General features: G+C 33.6%; 1 protein-coding gene across 2 annotated transcripts in view; it reads right to left on the bottom strand.

Moving 5' to 3' along the window:
* The window catches only part of LOC101506366 (AP-1 complex subunit gamma-2-like), a 19,217-nt gene extending 9,908 nt beyond the window's left edge, over positions 1-9,309 (bottom strand). For both annotated transcript variants that reach the window (XR_189408.3, XM_004489804.3), the window contains exons 1-6: positions 9,006-9,309; positions 7,541-7,843; positions 7,243-7,384; positions 5,906-6,079; positions 4,280-4,459; positions 2,628-2,782 (exon numbers count right to left, since the gene is read on the bottom strand). Coding sequence is in view for 1 of the 2 variants with exons in the window: in XM_004489804.3 (XP_004489861.1) it covers positions 2,628-2,782; positions 4,280-4,459; positions 5,906-6,079; positions 7,243-7,384; positions 7,541-7,843; positions 9,006-9,037 (986 nt within the window). In the remaining variant the exon portion in view is untranslated. The remainder of the gene's footprint in view (positions 1-2,627; positions 2,783-4,279; positions 4,460-5,905; positions 6,080-7,242; positions 7,385-7,540; positions 7,844-9,005) is intronic.
* Between the last annotated feature and the right edge of the window lie 3,360 nt (positions 9,310-12,669).

Raw genomic sequence — 12,669 nt, 5'->3', positions numbered from 1 at the left:
ATCCACACCTTTCAAGCTAAACAGATAAAAATCCTGTTCTACTTCCAGCTCTTGTATCGCAAGTTTTAGCTTCTTACACTTTCCTTGACATCTCACTTTATGACCATCCCCCACCTCTACCGAGTAAGTGAGTGTTGGTTCCACCCTCAGCTGCAATTGAGAGACAATTTCTTGTGATATGAAATTGTGTGAGGCACCACAGTCAATTAAAATGATCATAGATTTCCCATATAACTCCCCTGAAATTTTCCAGGATTTGGATGAAGTTAAGCCTGCCATGGAACATAAGGATAGGTGAAGAGCATTAAATTGTTTTGAAACCAAGTCCTCTTTATCCTCCTCTTCACTACTATCTTCTTCCTCCACTATTAACATTTTAAACTGCTTGTTCTTGCATCTATGCTCCCTGGAATAAGGCTCATCACACCTGAAACATAACCCCTTTTCTCTTTTTTCCCTCATTTCTTCTCCTGTTAAGTGTTTGAACTCTCCCCCTCTGCTCCTATTTCTTTCATTCATATTTACTGATCCCGAGCTATTAACAACACTACCACTAGCAGGACGATCAACTTTTTTATCAGCAATATTCTTAGAATCAACAATTACCACCTTGCTGAAAGAATTATTTCTTGTAAAGCTAGTCGGTCTAGAATAGTTAGTGCTCCCTTTCTTATTCAAAATAATATTTTTCTGTTCTATCATTAGAGCTTTTTGAATAACATCAGTAAGGCTTTTTAGTTCAAACAATCTTACCTCTACCTGAATTTCTTCCTTTAATCCATTCAGAAAAATGCCCTTAGCAAATTCTTGATCAATTTCTCTTAGAGCGCCAACATACTTCTCAAATTCCTCCACATACTCTTCCACTGTACCAACCTGTTTCAAAGATAGCAACAATTCAAAAGGACTTTGAATCATTGATGGTTGAAATCTCCTTATGACAGCCACCTTGAAAGCATCCCATGAAGGATTTGGATTGCACCTCTCCCACCATTGAAACCAGCTTAAAGCTCTTCCTTCCAATGCTAACAGAATCGCCTGCATTTTCTCTTCTTCTTGGACCACTTGCAACGAAAAATAGCGATCTAGCTTGCGTGTCCAACCAAATGCGTCCTCACCGGAAAAAATTGGGATTTCCAATTTCCGCCAACGATTTTGCCCTTTCTCCCTGATGCATTCACGATCTCTGATCTCACTGCCTCCATCACCATGATCGTCATCAGATCGCACTCCTAATTTGCTTGCGATTGCAGCAAGCAATTCTTCGGTTTTCTTCGTCCTCGCTTCATTTAGGTCAAGCCTCGTGCGTATTTCTCCTGATTCCCTATGAATCAGTCCAACCAATTCTACTTCTTCCCTCCCCAAAAAAAATCCCTAACTGCTCCTAACAGATTGCTATTTATAGTAATCTGTTTTGACTCCAATTTCTAATAGAATGACAGCTAAGCTAAAAACAAAACTAACTAACTAACATTCTTTTTATTCCTTCTCACATATACATTCCCAAACCTATTTTTATTCGTATCATTAACAGGATAGAATATATTCCCTAACAACGTAGTCAACATGTAAACTGCATTTCTTACAGGCATGAGTTTGACCAACTTAAGTTGAAACAAATAGAAATGTGAGAATAAAGCCAAGTACTCTTACCGCATGTATCAGAAAAATGAATTTCATTCAACCCCAAGCCTATTTTTTGTTTATAATCAAGCAAAATTTGTAGTCACTATATTTGGGATCCAATTATTTTTAATTTTAAACATGTTGGATAAAAAAAAATATAGTGAAGTTGGAAAGGTAAGAATTGGATTGCTCAAACGTTTGACTGCCCAACTTACTATAACTTATCTCAAGAAGCATCTAATTATTATAATATGAAATAGAGAATGCAAATACATCACTCCATTACTTTGTATACCACATCCATCAATCACAGGCACACACATGCCAATAATTTTATAGGCATTGCCATTCAAGACTCTGTTTCACACGCACACAATCATAAAAGCACATGCTTACAAAAATTCATAATCCAGTACACAATTCACTGATCAAAAGACATTAAGGAAAGTGGGAAACACTGTTAGAGTATCAGGTATTATATAAGCCCATTTTTGTATATTATAATTTATAAATTATATAGATAACCTTGTAATCTCCTCCTATAATCCTATTCTTTGTTAAGTAATAAAATACAACTTCTACAAGCATGTCCTAATGGTCAGTAACAGATAACTGGATCATTTATGTGCCAGTTAAATAAGTTTCCTAGAGATTCCTTTCAAATTGTAATCTTACAAGGACTAACATTAAAAGTGATTAGTTTTTCATATTCACAAATCAAATTTCTAGTTTCTTGCAGTCAGAACTATGGTTGAAGGTTGGAACGAAACATGACAATGCTCAAAGGAGACAAAGATCAATCTGACTGATCATTGTACTGTGATCAGGCATCCTTTCCTGGTTGGAGGAGACATCTTAGACTTCTTACAGTGCTTAAAATTTGTGTTTCTTTTTGCTTTTATAAATCATAACCTAGTAACTAGAACACTCAATGTACTGGTGTTAGCCTTAACCAAGTTTTTCAGGTACTTATCATGGAAAAGTAATGATCAGAAGTAAACCTGATATTGTTGTCACGGTTTGACAAGAATCTCCCCAGGATATTGATGGCAAGCACACGTAATCCACCATTATCTTCAATGCTCATTATTGTTTGAACACACTCATATAAAATGGCATTCCCAGCAACTTTATTTGACTCAGTTTTTGTAGCCACCTAAAACAGATAGAAAATATGAAATAATCAACCTTAATTTCTGAAAAGGCAGCCACTAATAAGCGATAGTACATTAAAATCATCAACCCTTTTACCAGCATAACCTAGATTTGGTAAATTATAAACAAATTGTAAGAATATTGAAATGAATGATACAAATCTTAATAACTGCAACAAGTGGTTAACATTATTTATGAAGAAAATTTAATTGGTCAGTGAATTGAAGCATTAAACGAAGACTAAATCATACATATAATCACTAGTTAGTAGCTCCATGTAATTCACATTTTTCCAATTAAATTAATATATTTACATGAAATTTAAGAGCTAACATGAATCAAGACTGGAGATTTTGGGGAATTTCTCAGCATAATATACAACTTTGGGTTGTTTAGTGATAAAGTAATAGAGATAATCATAAATCAGATATGGAATTTGAATTTGATGAGAAGATGTTAGGGAATAATGAGTTTGAAATTCAAATTTGAATTTAAAATGTTGATATTAGGGGATAATTAGGAGCGGAAAATTAGGATAGACTCCAATTTGGATGAATTTAAAAAAATAAGTAGAAGAATAATAAATAAATAAATAAATAAATAAGAGAAGCCACTTAAAGGATTTTCAAAAGGCCAAGTGGTCATTTTTGGGAGATAGTTTAGCAAGTGCCTCACATTCAGGAGTCATGACTCTCATTTAATATACGGGAGCAGGTTACAGCGTATGATATTGTGCAGTTTGGCATTAACTTTGTCTTCGTTGTGGTTTGGCACTGATTTTGTTTCAGTGTGGTTTGGCACCGATTTTGTCTCAGTGAGGTTTGGCACCATTGTTTTGCCTCAATTGTGGTCTAGCCTCAAGTTTTGTCCAGGCTACAATTTTCTCTGGACACTTTCTCCGGTTCCAGATGCAAAGATCTCCATCTGGCCCAACCTTTTTTTTACTATTTCAAAGATTAAATTTTAACAACCTTAAAGTTTAGTAAACTACAACTTGAGGGGGAAATGGTAAAAGATATGCAAATAAATCTTATATTTTGATATTATTTTAGAACATATTAGATTATCTCCTAGGATTAGTTTCTTATCTTAGACTGTTTCTTATGATTAACTTCCATACTTCTTTGCTATTATCATGATTTCTCCTTTCCTATTAAATTAGGATTTCGAGTCTTGTATTAGTCTAAATAAGGTTTAGTGTTTAGTCTTTCTTTTATAAAAAATCATAGTCATCAATCATATCAAACCATATTCCTAATTCAAAATCTTAATTTTTTCTCCTCTCTCACAATGTAAAACCCTGATACTTCAACACTAAGGTTTACCTTAACAAAATTGCATGAAAGTGGAAAAAATATCCTAAAAGCATAAATGGTTTTCAACAGACAAGGTCATCTACACTACAGAACCATGCAAAAATGACAAACAAACAATCATTGTAGCATGAACAATATAATAACATAATGTCATAAAAATAACAAGCGCACACACAACTAACCTGGGCAAGTATGTCATTCATAGAGTCACTAGCATCAGCATCACCTTCACCTAACACTCGCAAAAGTTTAAGCAACCTAATGTGGAGAAATGGGTCTGTGATGCCTGCAATATCATACTCTGGTGAATAAGGACTGTTTGCTAGATCTCTGAGAGTTCTGACCAGACCATCTGTGGATTTCTGTAATAATTGTTCAAAGAATATTTTGTTACAACAGAAGCTGGCATGCAGTCAAAGCACAATTTGCAGTGTTTCTCATACAATAGTGCCATCAGAGTAAACTTTAACATCATAGAGTAACATATGACCCTTCTTTATTTTCTTTTAAAGGTTACATAGACATGCTATTTATACCAGACAGATTTGCTAGCAAAAACTAAAGTATAGTGCCACGCCCATTGAAAGTGTAAGATAGTCACTAAAATCATGAGTTTTCCAATAATAATAAAAATAATAATGATGATGATTATTGTCAAGAATTAGGGTAACATATGAATTGAAATATGTTGGCAATACATCAGATATATATACTAGATTACTAAACAACCAAATCCTATTAGTACTCATATATAACTAAATCCCTATCAGTACTCGTATATAACTAAAACCCTACTAGTACTCCTATACAACTGAATCTCTACTCGAGGGATATAAGACAGAAACAGATTTTGACAATTATGATGATGATGATAACAACAACGACGACGATGACGACAACAACTACTCACAAGAATAGCTCAAACACTATATTAAAAAGTAAAAGCATTTCAAATTATATGAAGCGATAAAATACTTGCTTGACTAATAATCCTAAATTCCAAAATGTAACTTCATTAAATTTATCGTAACAGTCAAAAACCATCTATCTCAAAACCTCAAGCAGTTAGGTGAAGACACATTAATAGTTTATATTATAGTTAGGATAAATATGTTTTAATCCTTATAAAATATTCATTTCTATATTTTAGTCCTTATAAAAAATTTATCAACTTTTAGTCCCTACCTTTCATTAAACGGGTTCTTTTAGTCCCTACCTTTTATAAAAATGGGTGTTTTAGTCCCTCCACTGTTATAAATTATATGGACTACAAATGGTCAAAAAATTTATACGGATTAAACTTGAAAGATCCGTAATTTTATAGGGACTAAAACATATTTAAGTCTTATATTTATTACATGCCCTTTTACACAACAGCCCATTGAGCTTGAAGAACGGACAATGCAAAGGCCCACCTACCTTTGTGCTGAAATTCAACTTTTATTAGAACAGGGGCAGCACAGATCAAACTCTAGACTACTTGGCTATAGAGACTCTGCTATTATGTTATGAGCCAACTATCCCAAATGTTCAAGCTATAAGATGAAGACACATGATGGTATCATATTATTTTTCCATCAAATTATCAATAACATTATCAATAAGCAAATTCAATAATTTGTGGATGATTTGAACTGACAAAGAAGAAGAATGCACATAAATACAGACAATTTGATATTGCAGCACAGAATATTTTTCCATGCTAAATCTATAGTAGACAAGTTTGCTTAAAATAATATCTAAAGTAGGTTATGGGGAAACGCACTATTTCATTCACAACATAAATTATAAGGAAGATGAAAAATTACCTTCCTAATATGTTCAAGAGCTTCGGTGCTAGTTTTACACAGATCTGTACAAAGTTGAACTCCAGTGATCAAAACTCCATGGTGTTTCTCCCTAAGTAAGGAAGTAGCAGGATTGATAAAATTTTCAGCCAAGTCTGGAACTTTCTTTATGATCCTTATAGAGCATAATGCTGCCTATATAACAGTGAGCGTAGTTAATTTATGAGAATTATAAACTATAAATGATAACTCGAGCAGTTAAATGGAAATGGTTTTGTAGATAAAACAAAAAATAAATTACATAACATGCAAATATTTAGAAAATGGGGAGTAAGGAGATCATATAAACACAGAGACATTACATGACAACTAACATTAGGCAATGGAGTCAGCTTGCTGAATGTCAAGTGCTTAATAGCATGCTAGTAAGTAGATTTCCACTCAAAATAATAAAAAATGAAAGAGAAGTAGAAAAACGTAACAGGAAAACAGCACTGAACAAAAAATAACAAAAACCCATTAAAAGGATGATATCAACAACCATCTAACTTTTTGTATTCAATCTCATAACTCGAACATTTTTTTCGAATGATTATACAACAGAAAATTCATTTTTATGTCAAATAGTTGTGGCAGTGGCACAAACCACCATGACGTAAGATTATTAGCTATCACCACTGTGTAATCAAACTACCAACCCTTTAAACAGGCAATTCAACATAAAGTATCACAGTTTATATGCATTAGAATTACACCCTTTAGCCAAAGAAAATAGAAAATTTATTTGGTCAAAGCATAATTCCTAGAATGAATGAACATGATTGAAAATCAACACATTAGCTAGAAAGCGCTGAAACAGGGCAGGCATCTTTGTTTGACTGGGAGCCTTATACCTCTGGGAGTTCATGTCTTTCCGTTATTTTCTATTGGAATTAGTTGGGTACATGCAAGCTGTCTCTTGAATCTTGATTCTCTCTTTATAATTTTAAAAAATTTAGCAATCACACAAAGATGGAGACAAGTAATTTCACTATTATACAAAGATAAGGATCTGACTCCTGTCTTATGGGATATTTTATTCCAGTAAAACAAAATCTATTATTTATTGGTTGCTAGATTTATGTAAAAAAAGTATTCATAATTCATAAAGTAAATGTCATTTATAAGAAAAATAAGAAACAACAGTTCTAAAACTTTTTTTTTTTTTAAGAATAGCAGTACCAAAACTAATCACTATAAGTGAAGAGCAATATGTTACTGTCACCATCACAGCCTCTTCTCCCTCGATATATAACAAAAAACAGTATATGTAGTTCCACAAGAGTATAAGCTCTGATGAAATACATTGAAAAATTCACCTTCTTCCGAATATTGGGATCACGAAATTGTAGCAATCTCTCAACCTCTGGTGCAAGATCCCGAGCCATTTCTGCTGAACAAATGTTTCCTAAAGCACAAAGTGCAAGTCCCACTATATACTGATTTGTGTGATTAAGATCTCTGCAATTCAGTTAAGGCTTTGCTATATAAACGATTATCAACATTTTTCTCTCATTTTGTTTCAGTAGAAGACCAATATCAATAATATATTATTAAGTGGAATCCATATATCAGGGAATAAAATAACAAATGATAATTTGATTAAGAAATGGATACTGTTTCAAAGAATTGGTGACCAACATTAGAACTTCTTGTCTTTCATCAAGAAGCAACATGAGGCCAAGATAACCTATTCTTTTCTCTGGAAATCCGGGAGATGCAATCAACTTGAGGCACTCCATTTGACCAAAATGTGTTGGGTACCCAAGCATGTGAATGAACATTAGCTTAGCCATATTTCGATGCCTGTAATCTTGATCATTTTCATTTATTGAAGCACGAATGGCTGCACATTCTTTTCTTACAACAGCACGCTCTTCTGCTGCAGTCTTGCTAGCACGTATGGCCCGAATCATGTCCCTAGAAGTTAGAATATGAACCAGATTAGTTAAAAATGATTATTCTAATTAAACACCAAAAGAAACTCAATATCAAACATCTATTATCTTTGTAATTTGCAAGAAAACATGAAAATATGTTAACCAAATCTGATTTGGCAAACAAAAGGTATTTTGAAATAAAAAGCAGACACATAGCTGCAGGAATATTAGGATATAAGATCACGTTTCAGTCGGTGACTCTATAGGGGGATTATAATTCCAAATCTATAATGCAATATTTTAAATCCATTTCATTGGTTGTGGTACCTAATCTATGAAGCACTGACACTGACACAAACACAAACACTAAACACGACACTAACATGTAGTCACTGGTAATAATTTAAAGAAATGTAAGTGATTCAATGTTAACATGTGCTAGTGTCGTGTCGGTGTTGGACACTAACACGTGATGGACACTAGTCAGACCTTCAATCCAAAGTGTTCATGCTACATAGTATCTAATACTTAAATCAGGACAGCATCAGTGAGAATCCTCAGATGAGGGAGAATATAATATATCTTATAATGTTTAATCAGGCACTCTCTTGATTCTGAACCTAGCCACTACCTTTTTCACAACAGTCAATTTCTTACGAAATTGGAAAACGTGTCTGTATGCTAGACCATAACAATTGACATTGTAGCATCATTAATGATTAATTCCTATAGTTGACCCCACCTAGAGCAAAAGTGCTTTGGTTTTTATTTTAATATCGAACATATATACTGTTTATGAGTTTTTCCAATGGTTTCAGAGATATAGAACCAACCTCTAAAGATATTCTATGTTAAACTTAAATTTAAGCTTGATGCACCATGCTAGAGTTGAATTGCAGCAATATGCATACGTAAGCTAAGCTAACATTTCAATTTCAATGTCTGATTCAGATAGTGTGAGAAAACCTTAATCTAAAGCTAGAACTCAAAAAACCAGAAACCTAATAAATTCTCATCAAACATCACTAATGTTAGCTTAAAAATAAAATCTAGAAGCTAAAACTGAAAAGAGGAATAAATTTCCAATTAGACACAAAATCAGCAAGAAGTACAAGCATAAAAAGGCATTGCAGAGGAAAGAAGAGTTTGACGCTGATCCAATTCGAAGAGCACGGAAGAAAGAGGAAGATTGAATTGGTTACCTCAAACGCGTCCCTGAAGAAAAAGGATTCATGATTGACGGTTGTGTACGCTTAACCGGATCCAATTGAGAAGGGAAGGAATCGGTGAGTTGAGTCGCCGGAATCGGAGATCGGAATCGGAGAGACGAAGAAGAGAGGAAAGAGAGATTCGGATCTGATACGAAAGGGAGTGTTGTGCGTCTCTTCTGTGAGTTCTGTGAATTTCGGGGGAACAACTCAACACCACCGCACCTTTCTTTCTTTCTTCCACTTCGCAACTTTTTTTTCAATATTTTTAATTTTAACGTTTCTGACTCTGAATTTCCGAGATGTGTCATAAAACTAAAAAAAATGAAATTAAAAGATTAAAAAAGGACCAAATAATGAATAAACTGTTTGACTAGGGATAGTTTCGTAAATATAATTGATATATTGACGAATTTGAGATTGTAGGGCTTTAACAGAAAATGTTACTCTATTTATAAATAAAGTTTTTCTAGTATTATCATCAGTTAATTTATTATAATGTTTTTTGTATAATTTATTAAGTGTTATCATTTATAATGTTGAAGAAACACTTTTTAATACATAATGTTTTAAGAAGATTTTGCTAAAACTAACAATCATTTTCTTATAAATAAAGAATCCACGATTAATTTGAAACGTTTTTAGTACAATGCACTAATGTTATATAGTTCAAAAAATGTGCACTAACATTACTTTAGTAGCCCGCGAAGAGATTTTCTTTATGCTTAGTTGCTTACATGAGTATAATCCTAGTTTTTTATTGCGAAGTGCTTGTTGTGTGCAAGTTGTGATTAGTGTAGAGTCAAGGTGGTGGTTACTATTACTTTATGATGTGAGTCTTGGTAAAATGGTGAACATTGTATAAATCTTCCATGTGAGACTCCACTGCGTGCCTAAATTTGAAGGTTGTTCGTCTCATGATTGCAAATTCAAGGCATTGGTGTGAAATGTTTACCACCATATTTTTACCTCCTACGTCTGAGGCAATCCTTAAAATTCATTATGGCACCAAAACGAATATGGTATGCTTATTTGGGGTGCAACACAAGATGGAATTTTGTGTTTGTTTTGCCTATGGAATTTGGATTACCTTATTGATACTAATAATTGGCAGCATTCCGGTGAGTGGAATTTGATTTGGAATCTAAAACTTTAGTTTTGTGTCAAATATCTTTTACGGAGATTTCGCATAAAATATGTTTATGTATGAGTCAATCTTCAATCTAAAGGTGTTCATTGTCTTATGACTTGCCATACGTGCACACAAGAAGACATAACAAATTGGAATTGCTTCTTTGCGTGCCCAAATTATCAATCTTGTTGACAAAGATTGGGTTTCATTTTGTTCTTAAGGATGCACTAAAATCCCTTGATGATAACTCAAGGATCAAACAGTCCAATATAGCGCTTAGACCTTAATTTTGATCATAAAAGACCCCCAAAATTTCAGTATAGTTATGCATATATAACATGGCAAATTAGCTATAGATGTTGACCTAGATTAGTTGGTCAACCGTCAACATAAATATTTTATATATGTCTTGAACCATGTGCGACCTAATAAGCATTAAAACTTGTTTTTTTTTTTATTGTTTTTTATAAGCCTTGTATTATTATTTTTATTTAAAAATGTCTCACTATAACATTTGCTTTAAACCTCTAAACATGTCAGGTCGGCTTTGATTACTTTGGAGTATATGAAATAGTATCAACAACCTATTATGGAAAGGAAAAGGGAAATGATAGTTGGAAGAGCGCATCCTTGCTTAATGAATTGGTTGCAAGCCAAAACATATGAATCGTGAGGACGTGAACACTCGAACTCCAACTCTGTTGATGATTTAAACTAAGCCTCATATGGGTATGCTAAAGTTGAATGCAATGTCACTTTTAAAGGCAATGGTAATGCAATTGCAATTACATTTGGGCATTTGGGACTACTTAGATTCTTTTGTGTGTTCTAGTTTTATTATCTCACAACCTACTTTACCAGTTCGTGAAGGGGGAAGTTGTTGGCCTTTGGTTTTCACTTTGTTGGGGAAATGGTCTAATACTGATAATATTATTTTTGAATTAGACTATGAGGGAGTAATTGATGCTTTTAATCATTCTTATATAGACTACTCTAAATTTGATGTAATTCTACAAAGTTGGCATCAATAAAAAGGGCAATGAAATGGTGGTTTCACAAGGGTTTTACTTTCGAATGAAATGAGCTACAAGGAATGAATGGAGAAGTGGATGAAATGTGGTTTCTCGAGAGTTTCGTGAGGATCTTGCTTTTAGGGATGAATTGAGCTACCATAGAAGGAAACTTCACGGTAGTTTCACAAAAAAAATTCTTTAATGGATAAATGGGGGTTTCATGATTTCTTTCTATATAAGTCCAATAGCCAAATGATGTTATTTGAATATCTATGCGCATTTCTTCCATTTTGCACCCCCAATGTGTTTAATGTCATAAAAGTTTAAATTTGAGACTTTCTTTCTATTTTACCTCATGTTCTACGGATTACAAGCCACATAAATATATTATAGGCCTACCTCACCGACCTACTTAAAAAATATAAATATTATTTTTAATTACTACTAAAATTATTATAGTAAATTTTGAACTTTTTGTTAGATATTAAACTTTTCAGTGACCAAATCAAGAGATTCATATCCAAGTTTATGTTGGTACATCCAACAAGCATCAAACTGAAATCATCCATCAAGTACATGACGTCATCGAATACATATGCTTGTAAATAATCTCCAAACGCCGCACAAGGATGTCATCGAACACATTTGTCGACTACAAACAATACCAAAGTCGATAATAAACCTCAAAGACAATAACAATTATGAAGTCGAACACTTTCCTTAACTGATGCAAAGCCTTTTACGACAAGGAATACTACGACATCATAAGTCATTGTCACCTTTACTCGAGACAAAGACTTCAGAGGAAGTTGATTCGTTTGGCCCAAGGCCTAATCTCGTTTGACCAACACACATAGGTCCAACATTCTTGGCCACTAGTTGTACTCAACCTCAACCCTAAAAATATTTATTGACCCTAATCCCAATGACTGGGAGCATACAAAGGCAAGAATTGTGATACGATATATGCCATATGCTGAGCAAAGACGTTTTTGTTTTCAACAGCCTTAACCCTCACACTATATATAACATTTCATTCAACTCAAAAACATACTTACTTAAGAGTTAAAGTGTTTGTAGATACCACCCCACCTCAGAACCACGAAGTGTTGTTCAACATGTCTCAAGTCGACCATCCTCCTCGATCTAGTTCGGATCAATACGTTTGAGAGAAACAGGAAACATAAAGTAAGGAAATAGATGAAAAATGACACATCCCTCTTGTTTGTTTTTTTGTTTAGAAAGAAAAAAAATATATATATTAATAAAACATGCACATGGCATAAGACATGCCAAACAGGGACACAAAAGTTACAAGGCCAAGCTCCTATTGTACAAAATACAAAGGCCCCAAAACAATAATATTCTAAATAAAAAAATGATCACAAACAATCTAAATAATGTAAAGGTTAAGTCCACTGCTGGTGAAGCTCAAAAGTGCAACCACAAAATTGGACTCTCAACCTGCACTAAGGTAAAATCTTAAAGTGCTCCAAAAGCAAACGAGTTTCAC

This window comes from Cicer arietinum, chromosome 2 (assembly GCF_000331145.2).
Source record: "Cicer arietinum cultivar CDC Frontier isolate Library 1 chromosome 2, Cicar.CDCFrontier_v2.0, whole genome shotgun sequence".
In the NCBI taxonomy this organism is placed as follows: domain Eukaryota; kingdom Viridiplantae; phylum Streptophyta; class Magnoliopsida; order Fabales; family Fabaceae; genus Cicer; species Cicer arietinum.
Note: the sequence above shows the minus strand (reverse complement) of the source record. Positions and strands in the feature narration are given on the sequence as shown.